Here is a 13,750-nt window from a genome sequence, read left to right as displayed (position 1 = left end):
TTCTCTAATTTGTGTAATTAACAGCACCTGTAACTTACCTGTGGCACCTAACAGGTGTTGGCAATAACTAAATCACACTTGCAGCCAGTTGACATGGATTAAAGTTGACTCAACCTCTGTCCTGTGTCCTTGTGTGTACCACATTGAGCATGGAGAAAAGAAAGAAGACCAAAGAACTGTCTGAGGACTTGAGAATCCAAATTGTGAGGAAGCATGAGCAATCTCAAGGCTACAAGTCCATCTCAAAAGACCTGAAAGTTCCTGCATCTACGGTGCGTAGTGTCATTAAGAGGTTTAAAGCCCATGGCACTGTGGCTAACCTCCCTAGATGTGGAAGGAAAAGAAAAATTGACGAGAGATTTCAACGGAAGATTGTGCGGATGGTGGATAAAGAACCTCGACTAACATCCAAACAAGTTCAAACTGCCCTGCAGTCCGAGGGTACAACAGTGTCAACCTGTACTATCCGTCGGCGTCTGAATGAAAAGGGACTGTATGGTAGGATACCCAGGAAGACCCCACTTCTTACCCCGAGACATAAAAAAGCCAGGCTGGAGTTTGCCAAAACTTACCTTAGAAAGCCTAAAACGTTTTGGAAGAATGTTCTCTGGTCAGATGAGACAAAAGTAGAGCTTTTTGGGAAAAGGCATCAACATAGAGTTTACAGGAAAAAAAAAAAGAGGCATTCAAAGAAAATAACACGGTCCCTACAGTCAAACATGGAGGAGGTTCCTTGATGTTTTGGTGTTGCTTTGCTGCCTCTGGCACTGGACTGCTTGACCGTGTGCATGACATTATGAAGTCTGAAGACTACCAACAAATTTTGCAGCATAATGTAGGGCCCAGTGTGAGAAAGCTGGATCTTCATCAGAGGTCATGGGTCTTCGAGCAAGACAATGACCCAAAACACACTTCAAAAAGCAATAGAAAATGGTTTCATAGAAAGCACTGGAGACTACTAAAGTGGCCAGCAATGAGTCCAGACCTGAATCCCATAGAACACCTGTGGAGAGATCTCAAAATGGTAGTTTGGAGAAGGCACCCTTCAAATCTCAGGGACCTGGAGCAGTTGCCAAAGAAGAATGGTCTAAAATTCCAGCAGAGCATTGTAAGAAACTCATTGATGGTTACCGGAAGCGGTTGTTCGCAGTTATTTTGGCTAAAGGTTGTGCAACCAAGTATTAGGCTAAGGGTGCCAATACTTTTGTCTGGCCCATTTTTGGAGTTTTGTGTGAAATGATCAATGATTTGATTTTTGTTTCATTCTCTTTTGTGTTTTTCATTGCAAGCAAAATAAATGAAGATAATAATACCAAAGAATTTGTGATTGCAATCATTTTCAAGAAGAATCTGAGTATTATCTGACAGAATTGCAGGGGTGCCAATACTTTTGGCCATCACTGTATATACCAGGATGGGGGACATATATAGCAGCATAGGATGGGGGTCATATATACCAGGATGGAGGACCTATATAGCAGGATGGGGGACATATATAGCAGCATGGCATACCAGGATGGGGGTCATATATACCAGGATGGAGGACCTATATACCAGGATGGGAAATATATGTACCAGGATGGGACCTAGGATGGGAGACATATGTACCAGAATGGGGAACATATATACCAGGTGGGGACATATTTAACAGCATGGGGCCTAAGCTGGGGGACATATATGCCAGGATGAAAAGCATTTCAGGATGAGTGACATATTTACCAGGAAATGGACAAGGATGGGGGGCATTACTAAACAATGAAGAGGGCAACTCATATGTCTTTATAGAATTTAGAGCGCTACAAGGGCCCATACACCTGACATTTGGGGTGAAGGCCGAAACTTTGCACCGGGGCCCATTGGACTCTAGTTACGCCACTGGTTTTAACATCAGCAGTTTAGAAACAGTATCTTTTTTAAATACATGTGTAACTTTTAGTGGAAGCTCCATGGACAAGAAAAATGTGACATAAAGGACTGTTCTTTAGGGCAATTTTTTTACATGAATTATTGTCAGCAAACTCATCAAATAAGTTACTGTCATTCTCAGCAAATGTACATTATATACCACAGTGGTTAGTTTTCTTCTAATTAAAAAAGTGATAGAATATAGTATTTTTATAATGCAATCAATATAGCCATATAACATGTTTTACCTGCATTGGAGCAAATAATTTCTTCGGCTCAGTCTGAACTAGTGCCATGGAGTGAATGAATGCGCGCAGTGGTGACAGGGATGTGATCAAAACAAATGTCCGAATCACTGGAAAGTCCTTTAATGGGTGAAGATGATGATGATGATGGTAGACTTTTATATTTCTGGAACAAAGTATCATAGATATTGTTTGTCAGAGATTTCCTCTATGTAAAGGACTTGACTCATTATAGCCATAGGTGGCACATCACTAAGCTTTAGGGTTTGATAACATCTGCCAATATAAAATTGCTTTGATGATTATCCTAAAAATTTTCAGTGTGTCATCCGTATGTCATTCCATATCTCATGCGAGTGTGCAATTTTTTTTCTCGCCTAGCATTCGTATGACATGCATATAACATACATATGCAATCCATATGCAATGCGTATAACATACATATGCAATCCATATGCAATGCGTATAACATACATACAGTTAGGTCCAGAAATATTTGGACAGTGACACAAGTTTTGTTATTTTAGCTGTTTACAAAAACATGTTCAGAAATACAATTATATATATAATATGGGCTGAAAGTGCACACTCCCAGCTGCAATATGAGAGTTTTCACATCCAAATCGGAGAAAGGGTTTAGGAATCATAGCTCTGTAATGCATAGCCTCCTCTTTTTCAAGGGACCATAAGTAATTGGACAAGGGACTCTAAGGGCTGCAATTAACTCTGAAGGCGTCTCCCTCGTTAACCTGTAATCAATGAAGTAGTTAAAAGGTCTGGGGTTGATTACAGGTGTGTCGTTTTGCATTTGGAAGTTGTTGCTGTGACCAGACAACATGCGGTCTAAGGAACTCTCAATTGAGGTGAAGCAGAACATCCTGAGGCTGAAAAAAAAGAAAAAATCCATCAGAGAGATAGCAGACATGCTTGGAGTAGCAAAATCAACAGTCGGGTACATTCTGAGAAAAAAGGAATTGACTGGTGAGCTTGGGAACTCAAAAAGGCCTGGGCGTCCACGGATGACAACAGAGGTGGATGATCGCCGCATACTTTCTCTGGTGAAGAAGAACCCGTTCACAACATCAACTGAAGTCCAGAACACTCTCAGTGAAGTAGGTGTATCTGTCTCTAAGTCAACAGTAAAGAGAAGACTCCATGAAAGTAAATACAAAGGGTTCACATCTAGATGCAAACCATTCATCAATTCCAAAAATAGACAGGCCAGAGTTAAATTTGCTGAAAAACACCTCATGAAGCCAGCTCAGTTCTGGAAAAGTATTCTATGGACAGATGAGACAAAGATCAACCTGTACCAGAATGATGGGAAGAAAAAAGTTTGGAGAAGAAAGGGAACGGCACATGATCCAAGGCACACCACATCCTCTGTAAAACATGGTGGAGGCAACGTGATGGCATGGGCATGCATGGCTTTCAATGGCACTGGGTCACTTGTGTTTATTGATGACATAACAGCAGACAAGAGTAGCCGGATGAATTCTGAGGTGTACCGGGATATACTTTCAGCCCAGATTCAGCCAAATGCCAAAAAGTTGATCGGACGGCGCTTTATAGTACAGATGGACAATGACCCCAAGCATACAGCCAAAGCTACCCAGGAGTTCATGAGTGCAAAAAAGTGGAACATTCTGCAATGGCCAAGTCAATCACCAGATCTTAACCCAATTGAGCATGCATTTCACTTGCTCAAATCCAGACTTAAGACGGAAAGACCCACAAACAAGCAAGACCTGAAGGCTGCGGCTGTAAAGGCCTGGCAAAGCATTAAGAAGGAGGAAACCCAGCGTTTGGTGATGTCCATGGGGTCCAGACTTAAGGCAGTGATTGCTTCCAAAGGATTCGCAACAAAATATTGAAAATAAAAATATTTTGTTTGGGTTTGGTTTATTTGTCCAATTACTTTTGACCTCCTAAAATGTGGAGTGTTTGTAAAGAAATGTGTACAATTTCTACAATTTCTATCAGATATTTTTGTTCAAACCTTCAAATTAAACGTTACAATCTGCACTCGAATTCTGTTGTAGAGGTTTCATTTCAAATCCAATGTGGTGGCATGCAGAGCCCAACTCGCGAAAATTGTGTCACTGTCCAAATATTTCTGCACCTAACTGTATGCAATCCGTATGCAATGCATTTTTAACATCCTCTTTTACATACTATAATACTCTATGTAAATTAAAGCTAGTTTTCATAAATAATAAAACAAAGCAATCTTATATAAAGAGATAGATAGCTGGAGTGTCAGAACAATGCTGCATAGAGTTTGAATCAAGGACCTGGACTGTCTGACCTGTGTGGAAACTTTGCTTTCTAATAAATTGGTGAATGATGGACTGTCAGTTCTCTCTTTTTATGTTTTTCAGGCTTCCAGTTGTGGTCTACGTCGGATTCCCTGGACTACGTGGGATCTTGTGGTTTTTTTTAAATAGATTGGTGAACCAGGCAAAGAATCTGGGAGTGTTTTTTAAAATAACGTATTTGTGTGTGTGTGTGTGTGTTTTTCTTTTTACTTAGACCTTGCTCACACTTGAGTCTAAAAAATTGCACCGATTTCCATCCAGATAAGTAGAGCGAGTGAAATCTGTTTGGTCCATATGTCGTGTGAGTTCTATGTGAGTGTGCATTTTTTTTCTCAGCAACTATTATTCTACAATCATTTACAGGGCTATTTACAATGTTATATGCTACAGAATGGGGATGTATCTGTAAAAATTGGATGGCATAAGGATGGTCTGTCTGCAGTCCATTAATTTTTCGCACCCATAGACTTATATTGGTGAGTCTTACAATTTACACAGCCATAATTATTTCTCCCTGACAAAGCGGTCAAAGAACATTGCGAAACGCGCATCGCAGGTCCCGTTGGCAGTCAAAGACACATTGTGGTGGTTACTGTGTCCATTGGTAAGACTTTACTTTGATTTTGAGGGCGCCTATTGGGATTACCCTGCCTTATTATGGCAGGGACAAATAGCAAGACTGTGGCTATATATGTGTAATAATTCACTCTATTTTATAACCCTCTATGCTGTTACCAATTTTTGTACTCTCCCTGGATTTCCCTATATTTTACACTTTTGTGTCTGCCTCTTGTGGGATTGGTTTGGAATTGTTTTGTTCCCCTCCTCCCCCGCCCCCTATTTTTTGTAAACATCTAGTAGTACCTTGGTTTTAATGTGTGTGTTTTTTTATGATAACTCTTTATTATATATTCTTTGAAAAATAAACTACATTTTTTTACCTTTAGCCATTTAACTCTCAGTTTGCCCCCCTTTTTTTTGGTTTTCCTAATTGATTATGGAGTGGCTTTATAATTAATGGGTTACTTACGAGTATATTATGAGATGTTGTGCACTTGTTTATTTTTGTTGAATTACAGCCATAAACAGCATGCTATGATTTTTTCTCAGGACAAATACAGCTCATGAAAAACTCGCAGATCAACACTTTCTCATTGAATAACATTGGTGCGAATGCAATCTGACTTTTTATAGGATTGCACTCATCCATCTTAAACACAAGTAGGAGCGAAGCCTTGTGGGGAAAGTAATGGGGATGTCTGATAGACACCTCTTTATTACTAACAACAGTGCTTGATGTCAGCTGTGTTTCTGAACCCAAACTACGATTATGTCGATTGTCAACGCACCAAGGTAATTGGGAAGAGGTAAGGTGAGGTGTCAGAATTGGCGCATCTAATGTTATGTGCTACAATTTGATGCAGCTACTGGCTGTTATTTTTAGTCTGGGAAGGCACCAATAAGCCTGGAGCTTCCCAGCCTGATAATATCAACTCTCAGCTGTCTGCTTTACCTTCGCTGTTTTTTTATTTAGGGATGACCCCACATCGTTTTATCCATTTATTAATTTATTAAGTTAAACAAGCCTAAACAGCTGTATCATAAACTCCAATAAGTAGAGTCACTGTTTGGCAACAGGTATTTCATTTGTATATCATTAAAGCGAATAGTCAAGATTTCTTCTTAAAGACTAAAAGGGCAGGTACTGTGTTAAGATGGTAAAAGAACAATTTCTCACTTATATACTCGTAAATCGCCTCTGCTTCAGCATCACTACTCTGAGGTGCTGGAAAAGAAGTGGTTTAAATAGTGGAGTAATGATAATTTTATTTTAATACATTTCTTACCCTTTTATAAAGTCAGAGACAACCCTTATAAAGTAAGGCTATCATCAGAAAATGGTCTACTGTTTAAATCATGCATTGATATTTGACAATGTTCACTTGCTTTGTTTTCTTTTATTATAACAAATCATCTGTGTGAGTGAGCACATTCCCTTGTCTGTTTGTTTTTACACAGGAGTAAGTGTTTCTGCTGTGTCACCAGCCTTGTGAATGCATAAAATAAGTCAGTGATGGTGGCTGCTGAGTTCTTATGTCTCCGCCATGGCTTACTATGATGAGCTCACAAGACTGGTGACACGGCACAAACACTCGCTACTGTGATAAAACAAACAAAAAGGGAGATATGCTCACACAAATCAAAAGCTGAGGGTCCCTGCTGTGTCCCCTGGTCAGGAGCTGTGCAAGTGTGACCATGAACTGCAGCATCATGGTTGGACATGGCAAATAAGAAGAGATAAGCAGACCTAAACAGTAAAGTTCGGGGTTTGCACTGAACACAGACTTAACAAAAAAAAATCAGTGTTCAAGTTCGGAGTTCAGGTGTTTTACGGATGCTGACCACTCAAGTGAAAATCGGTGTGCTCGGGTATGCTCGGTGCTGAGCCCTGTGCGAGCTGCTTGCAGTGTATTAACTACTTTCCTTGGGAGTAACATTTATTGTGTACAAAAAAAAAAAATTAAAAACTTCACCCTTCCTCCTCTAGAAGTGCTCCTATTATGGCTGGCTGCATGTGGGCGGAGACCCAAACTTCCCAATCAGTAACTTACATTGGGGTTCAGGTCAAGTCTGGGTCCCAAACAGAAAGTCCAGCTGAACCGGTCGAAACTGAACTTTAACGGGTCCACTCATCTCTGCAAATTACCTAATAGGGCATATTTATAAAGATGAACTCAGCACAGGAACATTTTTTTTAAAAAAAGACATCCATACAAATAAATGACTTAATGACAAAGGAGGGTTGAATTACATGGACCTAGGTCTTTTTCCACCTATGTAACTATGTAACATCCAGTTTTGAAACTCATCAATATTTCAAGTTCTATTGATTAAAATGTTCACGAGACAACCCCTTTAAATAGAATTTGTCAGTAGGTTTTTGCTATTTATTCTGAGAGTAGCATAATATAGAGTACACGAGCCTGACTTCAGAGATATTAGGCTGTCTTGTAGTTTCAATACAATCAGTATTTTATCAACAGGAGATTATCACTGCCTGACTACAAATCAATGCAGAGAACACCAACTAATCTGTGTAATCCCACCCCATCACCCAATAGCAATTGCTGATGCGCCACCCCAGCAGCAGTCGAACTGCTCGGATCCGGGGTTGCTGTGGCTCAAGGGTCTCCGGACTCGGGGGCTTACGGCCACTTCAAATGTAAGGGGATATTTACAGGGCATGAATATTCGTGACGCCACCTGCAGGTTGCGGTAAAGGGGAGTACCGCCGCTGCCGATGGGAGTACCAGGCCAGATGGTGTGGGGCAGCCAGGTGACACTCCCTCCGCAGGTAGGGAAGGCCCCGGATAGTGGGGATTTGGTGAACGGGTAGCTTGCTTGGCCTTGGGAAGCAGGGTGCAGGGGTCAGATTACTCACTTCAGTAGTCGTGGTGTTGGATCAGGTGGATTAAGCAGACACACATACAGATGGTAAACCAAAGTCTCTAGGCACCGCAGTCTCTACGGGAAGGGGGGGGGAGCCCGTCCAGGTCCCGCTCCCACCAGTGTCACTTGATAAGTCCGGAGCCCTGCCTCCATGCACAAATTGTTTTACAGTTATGGCCCCTTGGTTTGAAGCTTTTGGGGCCCCGCTACCCGTGTGTATGGCAGCTGTGCTCTTGGTGGCTGGCACTTGGGATTTCAGTGGGTTGTGTATTTTGGAGAACCCTATCCCCCGCGTTGTGCTGATGCGTACAATCTCTGAGCTCTTGGGGAAAGTTTATAAACAGACTATCCTTTACAGGTTGAAGCTCTTCCCTGATCTAGGGTCCTGTACCCCGCCGTGCTAGGTACCGGTAAGGAGGCTTAGCTTTCTGGTGCCAACAGTCCTCCTAGACTGTGTCTGTTACATTCCTGTCCACTGTTCCTAATATCGGTCCCCAACTCCTGTGGTCCCGGACCACAATTTGCGACCCAACCTGTTGCCTCCCTGGGAGCTCCATCTCCCCTGCTCCCCACTCTCTGAGGGCCACATCTCAACTTCTTGTCTCCCATCCCACAAGTCTGCCTGACCCCTAGGCCATGCTCCAAATTGACCAACCCACTGGTGTGTCTGTCCAGCCTTGGTGTGAGGTATGGTTGGGATTTATATGAGGATGTCAGTGACACTGTTGATGGGAACCTGGAACCATGGGGGGTAGGCCCTGCTCCCTGGGGTACAGGATGCAGTTCTCTGTAGCACCCTGATGTATTCAGGGGCACTACATTCCCCTTTGGCTAAACGTTGCTCATCCCCGACCTACCAGACACCTAGAGTTTTATTAAAATTGTAATTAGAAAAAGATAACAGGTTAAACACTCTTCCCACTCTGGGGAGACAATACACTTGAAACGTTACAAAACTCACAGAGTTTACTTGACAACTGGGAACGCTACCGGTTATAACGGTAGCTGGTAGCTCATCCTACTCCGCTGCAGCTCCTTCCTGCGACAGTCCATTCCCATTGCCCCTTTCCCTTCAACCCACCACCCAAAAAACCTGAACCCTGGTGCCACTGCTAACCATGATGTTGCACAACCCCGAATTACTTGCTGTGTCCGTGGTGACGGGGACCGAACCACGGTGGTTCAAGGGATGACTCTGGTAGGCCCACGAGGTGCAACTATATACAAAAAGCACAAGTTCGTGCTGGCTGCTGCCAGTCCTGCAGCCATGGTCCATTGTTAACTTTTAATCAGGAGAAAATCAGGTGACTTTCCCGGTTAATTTATACTTTTCAACATTTTTGATTATGCAGATTTCAAACATTTAAAACAACATAACATAACATTTTTAATGAGATAGCCAGGTTCCGCTACCATTCCTCTCTAAGGTAGTCAGGGGCAGTTGCAGGAGCTGGCACCACTCTTTCGTCCTCCATTATGTGCCTTCTCAACTCCACCAGCCCCGCTCCCCACAATGGCGGCAATAGGAGACCATGTCTCCCGGCTTCTGACTTCAATTGAGGTGCCACTTGAAAGGTGTTCGGCGACATCCCTCCTGGAGACAAAAACCCCAGCAGCAAGGCCCGGTTCTGCTATCAACCCCCAACCTTTAGCAGGGTCGAACCGCTCCACAAGGCCCCGGTACCGTGCCCCTCTGACCCGGAAGGTAGCCTTTCTCAGATGCTCCTTTTCTTTGTGTGTGCGGGAAGCAACCTCTGACTGACACCGCTCCCGGGTAGCCATTTCTGTGAGCAGCTGCTGGTGTTGCCTCTCCCAGTAGGGGGCACTGACCTCGGGTTCCGCCTCCAGGGGAACCGGGTGTAGGCGGAGTCCCGTGGCCCCAGCACCTACCGGGAGGCCACGCTGCAGTGGGATCGGCATGTTGGCGGGTTCCTCCTCTGCAGCTGCAACAAGATATGCCGGTGGTTCTACAACCTGGGTTGCGACGGCCGGTGGTGAGGCTAGAGGCGTTGCAGCCTGGTCTGGTCTGGCCGGTGGGGAGGCCAGAGGCATTGCGGCCTGCTCATCTTCCGCGGGGGCTGGAGGTTCCGCTGCCGATGTCGGGGTTAGCGGCTCAGCTGCAGCCGCAGCCAAGGGTGGAGGAGGTGGCATGGCTATTGCGGTGGCCGGGGGCCGACCGGATTCCGCGGCCCTGTAGGCCGGATCAACTGGAACTGGGTTACTGCTTACCCGCTCCACATGCAGGGCATCTGCTTCACGGGCCCATACCGCCGCGGCCACACTCCTCATCTCGACTCTCCAGTCGTCTAGCATGAACAGGAACCGCGTCCGCATTCTCCTGCAGAGTTGCTCCGTCTCCGTCTCGATCCAGTCAGCCGTCCCAGGAACAGCACTCTCAGGTGACCAATCTGGTTGTTCCAAAATCTTACTGCTTCTCCTTCCAAAAACTTTAATGCAGAGTCCTGGTGTCCCTGCGCCAAGCTCCGCCTTCACATCCTGTCTCCCTTCTTGGTTTTTCGTCACCAGGCTCTTCTGGGACAGGGGCGGGGCTTTGGCTTCGCGCTCTTTTGCTGGAGATGATGGCACAGTTGTTTTTGGCGTCAAAATATGGCGGGTAAGATGGCAGCAAGGTAACTTTACAGTCACTTTTGCTGTGAATCGAGGGTCTCCGGACCCGGGGGCTTGCAGCCACTTCAAATGTAAGGGGATATTTACAGGGGATGAATGTTCGTGGCGCCACCTCCGGGTTACGGTAAAGGGGAGTACCGCCGCTGCCGATGGAAGTACTGGGGCAGATGGTGTGGGGCAGCCAGGTGTCGGTCCCTCCGCAGGTAGGGAAGACCCCGGATAGTGGGGATTTGGTGAACGGGTAGCTTGCTTGGCCTTGGGAAGCAGGGTGCAGGGGTCAGATTACTCACTGCGGTAGTCGTTGTGTTGGATCAGTTGGATTAAGCAGACACAAACACAGATGGTAAACCAAAGTCTCTAGGCACCGCAATCTCTAATGCGGGGAGCCCGTCCAGGTCCCACTCCCATCAGTGTCACTTGGTAAGTCCGGAGCCCTGCCTCCATGCACAAATTGTTTTACAGTTGTGGCCCCTTGGCTTGAAGCTTTCGGGGTACCGCTACCCATGTGTATGGCAGCTGTGCTCTTGGTGGCTGGCACTTGGGATTTTAGTGGGTTGTGTATTTTGGAGAACCCTATCCCCTGCGTTGTGCTGATGCCTCCAATCTTGGAGCTCTTGTCCAGTGTTCCTAATACCGGTCCTCAACTCCTGTGGTCTCGTACCACTGTTTGCGACCCAATCTGTCGCCTCCCTGGGAGCTCCAACTCACCTGCTCCTAAATCTCTGAGGGCCACAACTCAACTCCTTGTCTCGCCTCCCACCAGTCTGCCTGAACCCTAGGTGGACGGCCATGTTCCAACTTGACCAACTCACTGGTCTGTCTGTCTCCAGCCTTGGTGTGAGGTGTGGTTGGGATTTGTAGTGCGGATGTCAGTGACACTGTTGATGGGAACCTGGAACCACGGGAGGTAGGCCCCGCACCCTGGGGTACAGGATGCAGCTCCCTGTAGCACCCTGATGTAGTCAGGGGCGCTACACTGACAATTTCCAGTTTATATAGGAAGCTGCCAGTCTGGTATGGGTGAAGTTATACACAGCATGGAAGTCTTAGCTCTGCTACATCTACATGTGATAAAACAGATATTCTATGAAAATTACACCAAGCAATCCTGTAACTCATACATCCCTGAAATCAGACTTTCTTGCCCTATATTGCTGCTCTCAGATTTTATAGAAAAAACCTTCTGACAGATTCTTTTAAATTAACTACAGTATGTTTAGCAGCTGAGAGTTAAAAGGCTTGCCTGGGCATAATATGTTAAGGACCTGCCCAAACGAAAGGTCATTATTATCATTAGTATCAAATGAGTAGGAATCCAACACACTGATAAATTGTTATTGCTCCGGTGGCTCTTGGAAGTAATCATATTGAATGGAAATGTAAAACGCAGCTTCTTTCAATGTGTAGTGGCTGCTACCGGGTACTGCAGAACATTCCTTGAAAATATTTGTTTCTCAGACATTTTGTCAGTGTGATGCCCCTGCGGTAACCAGGTGTTGCAATACAAGGTAACACCACTGTAACAGCTCGGGTCCTACATAACTGTGCCAGTCAGTACACACACCAGCACACCAGGACACTTAGGGGCACTTTGCACACTACGACATCGCAAGCCGATGCTTGCGATGCCGAGCGCGATAGTCCCCGCCCCTGTCGCAGCTGCGATATCATGGTGATAGTTGGCGTAGCGAACATTATCGCTACGCCAGCTTCACATGCACTCACCTGCCCTGCGACGTTGCTCTGGCCGGCGACCCGCCTCCTTATTAAGAGGGCGGGTCGTGCGGCGTCATAGCGACGTCCCACAGCAGGCGGCCAATAGAAGCGGAGGGGCGGAGATGAGCGGGACGTAAACATCCCGCCCACCTCCTTCCTTCCGCATAGCCTTCGTGAGCTGCAGGACGCAGGTAGGAGATGTTCCTCGCTCTTGTGGCTTCACACACAGCGATGTGTGATGCTGCTGGAACGAGGAACAACATCGTAACATCGGTCATTTCCAGATTATGGAAATGACCGACGCTACACCGATGATACGAGTACGACGATTTTGCGCTCGTTAATCGTATCAAAAAGGCTTTACACACTACGATATAGCCTGCGACGCCGGATGTGCGTCACTTTCAATTTGACCCCACCGACATCGCTGCTGCGATGTCGTAGTGTGCAAAGTGCCCCTTACACTTAGAACCAGGTGACAGGGCTGGGCACTGTGAGCGAACAGGCAGCCACCTGGGGGAGGAGCGAGTGGCCTGTGGGGTATGGGTAGAGAGTGAAAAAAGAGGAGAGAGAAGGGAGAAGATGGTTGAGAGGAGTCTGAAGTGAGCAGTAGTAAGAAAGAGAGAGTTGACAGCAAAGGTGTCAAGACAGACAAAGGAATCTAGAGACACAGAGAAAGAGGAAGGAAATTGGAAAGAAAAGTGAGGAGTAAGAAAGCCGTTGGAGTAGCAGTAAAGACACCGCCAGGACCAGAGGAGAAACATCAGCCACTCAGGGGAGAAAGTAGCTGGAGAGCGGGAGCTCAAGCTCCAGGGACAGTGGAATCCTGTGGGGGTAGAAATCCAGGGCTCTCAATACTTTGCACGCACAGGGTGAAGATCCCAGAACAGACCAGGACTTCAAGTTAACTCTGCCAGGCGGGTGGGTTTCCAGGACTCATCAGCCACCACTAACGTCCGAGGCATCAGCAGCTAAGAGAGGACCGGGACTTATTTCCTTAAATAGTCCAAGCTGCCTGTGGCAGGACCCAGACACCAGACGGACCTCCAGGTGCTTCAAGCCAGGGAGGACCCTCACACACACACACACACACACACACACGAGTGCATCGGTGGGTGAGTGGCACCAGGTCGGCTGGCACAGGGACACAGGACTCGGGCACACCTGGGATCCAGCACATCCCCAGGGTGAGAACCTAGCTGTAAGTAAAAGCGACCAAACTGCACTCCCTGATCTGGACTGAGTTATTTTCGTGCGCCTCCATGTTAACCCCTACCTACCCTTGGGGAAAAGCCCTACTTGCAGAGGGCTTCACCATCCACGCTGCCCCATCCATCATCCCCAGAGAGGACCGGCAGCGGCAGCCATACCATCCCTGGCCACGCACCGCGAGTGGCGTAGTCAGACTATTTTTATTATTTTACTTTTATTTAAAACTGATCGACCGTGCCCCCGTATCCCCCGTACCCCTCGAGCCACGGACCGTCC

General features: G+C 46.1%; 1 protein-coding gene across 1 annotated transcript in view; it reads right to left on the bottom strand.

The window, feature by feature from the left end:
* Nucleotides 1-13,750, bottom strand: part of CPED1 (cadherin like and PC-esterase domain containing 1) — a 519,469-nt gene that overhangs the window by 361,294 nt on the left and 144,425 nt on the right. The window contains exon 6 of the mRNA XM_075345048.1: nucleotides 2,154-2,316. Coding sequence (XP_075201163.1) covers nucleotides 2,154-2,316 — 163 coding nt within the window. The remainder of the gene's footprint in view (nucleotides 1-2,153; nucleotides 2,317-13,750) is intronic.

The sequence above is a fragment of the Anomaloglossus baeobatrachus genome, chromosome 4, assembly GCF_048569485.1.
Source record: "Anomaloglossus baeobatrachus isolate aAnoBae1 chromosome 4, aAnoBae1.hap1, whole genome shotgun sequence".
Classification (NCBI taxonomy): domain Eukaryota; kingdom Metazoa; phylum Chordata; class Amphibia; order Anura; family Aromobatidae; genus Anomaloglossus; species Anomaloglossus baeobatrachus.
The sequence above is the reverse complement of the archived record's forward strand: the minus strand, read 5'-3'. Positions and strand labels throughout refer to the sequence as shown.